Raw genomic sequence first — 4233 nt, 5'->3', positions numbered from 1 at the left:
ATATATATATATATATATATATATATATATATATATTTATTAATATATATATATATATATATATATATATATATATATATATATATATATATATAGTATATATATATATATTATATATATATATATATATATATATTATATATATATATATATATATATATATATATTATATATATATATATATATATATATATATATATATATATATATATATATATATATATATATATATATATATATATATATATATATATATATATATATATATATATATATATATATATATATATATATATATATATATATATATATATATATATATATATATATATATATTATATATATATATATATATATATATATATATATATATATATATATATATATATATATATATATATATATATATATATATATATATATATATATATATATATATATATATATATATATATATATATATATATATATATATATATATATATATATATATATATATATATATATATATATATATATATATATATATATATATATATATATATATATATATATATATATATATATATATATATATATATATATATATATATATATATATATATATATATATATATATATATATATATATATATATATATATATATATATATATATATATATATATATATATATATATATATATATATATATATATAACAAAATGATCCATCGCAATGTAAACTTCGAACTTGCAAGATTTCAGAGTTTCACTATTTAGGGTAAACATTAAACCATTGTTTATGTCGTTAAAACGAGCGAATTCTTGATCAAAAATTTCCTACTGATGCTGGTAGGAAGTTTCGGATTTACCTATGTTCACGTCCCCTGGAAGTATTTTCAAATGTACGGGATGTTTATTTTCTTTACGGATTAAGGGATTGTTCCTCTGAATCAAACTGAAAAAACATACGCTATGTCATAATAGGAAATATACTGAATTAGTTTCATTTGGCATGATATTCATGTAATATTTGTATGGCTTGTATCAACAGTGTATTACTTGACGAATTGGATTGTTATTGGCGCATTGAAAAATATTTCCGGTACTAACGTATTTTTGTGTATTAGCGTATTTTCGACGTATTGAAAAATTCTTCCAGAAGTAACATATTTTAGTGTATTTGTGTATTTTCGACGTATTAAAGATCTGGCTGAATTCCTGTGGGCGTATTAAAGATCTTGATACGATTCCTGTGGGGCGAACGTAAGAGGACGGCTGTTTATCATATCTTCTGCCTCGGAAAGTGAAGTCAATAAAATTTCGTCATTGAGTCTGCGGCCGTCGTTCAATACACTCATCACCTCTTTAACCGTTCGTACCATACGCTCCCACACGCCTCCCATGTGTGGCGTGGCGGGCGGATTGAAGTGCCACTTAGTTCTGGCATTTGTGAACTCTTCTGCGCACTCGTCCTTGATTTCCTGAAACTGTTGTAGCATCTCTTTACTAGCCGATCGTAGATTCGTTCCATTATCTGAGAAATACTCCGCTGCTGGTCCTCGGCGACATATAAAGCGTCGGATGGCCATGACACAAGACTGACCAGTAAGGTTGTGAGCTACCTCGAGATGAATGGCTCGCACTACAAGGCATGTGAAGACCACGACCCACCGTTTTTCTGTGCGTCGTCCTACGGTTACATCCACCGGGCCCAGATAATCAACGCCTACATAGGTGAAAGGCCGTTGAAATGGAGTTAATCGTTGTACTGGAAGTGCCGCCATTCTTGGCGTGTGTGGACGGTTCTTATGAATTTTACACCAAACACATTGCTTTTCAACCTTAGCGATCAAGGAACTTATCTTTGGTATCAAGAATCTTTGCTTGAGTTCGTTCTTCACCGTCTCTCTGAAAGCATGACCGAACCTTTCATGAAAATACTGGACTAACTTTTCTGTAACTCCGTTGGCCTTCGGCAGTATAATCGGGAAACGCAGGTCAAATGGTAGAAACTCCGCATTTGCACTACGGCCTTCCAACCGTAGGACTCCGGAATCATCAAGAAGAAGCGTCATTCCGCGTAGTACACTTGAGTTCTCCAGAGTAATCCATTGACTACGATCTGATTCCTGATTTCTGCGAATTGTTTTTATTTCGTCTCCGAACGCCTCGCTCTGTGCCATTTTGAACAGCACCTCTTCGGCTTTTTTGAATTCTGCTTGGCGTATTGGAACTCTCACTGCAGACAAGTTCGTCACAATTCGTTTTGCCTGAACTTCTGTCGGCTTTAGGCTCTCGATGGGCTGTCCACGGCCTTTACGTCTACAATTAGAAACGAATCTAAACAGACAGGTCACTGTTCGCACAAGTATGTTCCATTTAGAGACTCTGCTGACATCCATGAACTGCTCGGTCAATACTATGTGATGAAACAAAAACGTGGCTCTCATCTCCGTTAACGTATTTGCTGGCGGTAGAACTTGTTGTGGCCATGAATCTGGCGATTTATGAATGAAATCGTGTCCATTGAACCATGGACTTCCTGATTCCAGCGAGGGTTTGCGCCCCCATTTCGTTAAACAATCAGCGGTGTTTAATTTCGACGGTAACCATCTCCAGTCCGCAAGACACGACAAGCTCAGAATCTCCCCAATCCTAAAACCGACGAACTGTTTATATTTACGTTGGTCGGATCGAATCCACGACAACACAGTTTGCGAGTCGCTCCAAATGAATACTCGATTAATCTCGAGTGAATGGTTTAACTGGAGTGTCTTCACCATCCGTGCTGCTAGCACTGCGGCCTGCAGTTCCAGTCGCGGAATCGTTAACTGTTTTAGCGGAGCAACTTTGGATCGGGCCATAACTAAGGAGCATTTTACTTCTTCGTTGACGACGATCCGTAGATAACCAGCGCAACCGTAAGCATTCTCCCCAGCGTCGCAAAATACGTGTAATTGAATTTGCCCGTAGTCGTCTGAGTGAACAGTCCCAAAATAAGACCTGGGAACTCGTACTCGTTCTATTTCAGGTAGCATTTCCGTCCACTGTCGCCATTTAGTATATGACTCATCGTCGATTAGCTCGTCCCACTCGCATCCGGTCCTCCAAAGGTCTTGAATTAACATCTTGCCCAAAACTGTAAAGGGTGCTAAGAGGCCCAAAGGGTCAAACAGCGACATGACCGCACTGAGAACCTGCCTTTTGTTTGATCGCGGATCTAACCTCAAAATGGCCGAAAACACAGCTCCAGCGGAAGGAAACAACCAGAACTGTTCGTTCTGCGAGGATGTTGACGGGGTGGACGACATGGTCCAATGCGACGTTTGTGACCTGTGGGCTCATTACCGGTGTGCCGGTGTGACGGAAGCGGTCAAAAATGAAAGCTGGAGTTGCTCGAAGTGTAGCATTCAACTACAGGTACCAAAACCTGGTAGGAAGGCACCCGTGAAGAAGGGGCCGCCTAGAAAAACAGGTACAAAGAGCGACGCCGGGTCCGATATCAGCAAAGGAAGCGCACAAGGGTCTAATGTTGAATCTTCGCTCCAACAATTGTATCTAGAGCAGGAAGCTAAAGAGAAGGAATTGGAGGAGCAAAAATTATTTTATGAGAGTCGCTTAGATATAGAGCGTTCCTTTCTGCAGCGAAAGCGGGCGCAACAACAAGATATGTTGCTTAAGGAGAGGCAACTATTGGAGAAACGTCTGTCCGACGAACGGGAATTTTTAGAACGGCAGCAGGCACTCCGGACCCAATTCCGGCACATGAAACTAGAGCTATCCCGTCAATTCGAGGGTACGGATGATGAAGTAGACGAGGAAAGTCCGGAAGGTGCGGCTGATAAAGTCCAGCAGTGGATGAAATCCAACCGGCAGGATCCTCGAGGTGCGTATCCGAAGCAGCAAGAGAGAGTTACTACATCTTCATCGGGCGACAGAGAGGCCATCGAAGATGAGGATAAGGCGGAAAAGCTAAAGCGAGACAGTCTAGTCAGAAATGTCATCGGTGCACGTTCGGTTGCCACAAAAGGCAACACAATACAAAGCAAAACAGGATCGAGCAGCGTAAACAATCGATCATTGATCTGCGGAGTATTTCTCAGATAATGGAACGAATCTACGATCGGCTAGTAAAGAGATGCTACAACAGTTTCAGGAAATCAAGGACGAGTGCGCAGAAGAGTTCACAAATGCCAGAACTAAGTGGCACTTCAATCCGCCCGCCACGCCACACATGGGAGGCGTGTGGG

At 38.3% G+C, this 4233-nt stretch overlaps 2 protein-coding genes across 2 annotated transcripts; one reads left to right on the top strand and one right to left on the bottom strand.

Annotated features, from left to right (window-relative positions):
- Positions 1 to 1212: 1212 nt before the first annotated feature.
- Positions 1213 to 3111, bottom strand: LOC131696204 (uncharacterized). The gene has a single exon (XM_058984747.1). It carries the CDS (start codon positions 3109 to 3111, stop codon positions 1213 to 1215), a length of 1899 nt encoding a protein of 632 aa, XP_058840730.1.
- A 103-nt stretch (positions 3112 to 3214) lies between these two features.
- Positions 3215 to 4090, top strand: LOC131696203 (uncharacterized). Its single transcript, XM_058984745.1, has one exon. It carries the CDS (start codon positions 3215 to 3217, stop codon positions 4088 to 4090), a length of 876 nt encoding a protein of 291 aa, XP_058840728.1.
- The last annotated feature ends 143 nt before the right edge of the window (positions 4091 to 4233 follow it).

Source organism: Topomyia yanbarensis, unplaced genomic scaffold (assembly GCF_030247195.1).
Source record: "Topomyia yanbarensis strain Yona2022 unplaced genomic scaffold, ASM3024719v1 HiC_scaffold_917, whole genome shotgun sequence".
NCBI classification, from domain to species: Eukaryota; Metazoa; Arthropoda; class Insecta; order Diptera; family Culicidae; genus Topomyia; species Topomyia yanbarensis.
This window is presented reverse-complemented; position numbering and strand designations above follow the sequence as displayed.

Excerpts from the sequence above, each read along its gene's own strand:
- LOC131696204 (XM_058984747.1), bottom strand. The coding sequence starts at position 3,111 with ATGTTAATTCAAGACCTTTGGAGGACCGGATGCGAGTGGGACGAGCTA.
- LOC131696203 (XM_058984745.1), top strand. The coding sequence starts at position 3,215 with ATGGCCGAAAACACAGCTCCAGCGGAAGGAAACAACCAGAACTGTTCG.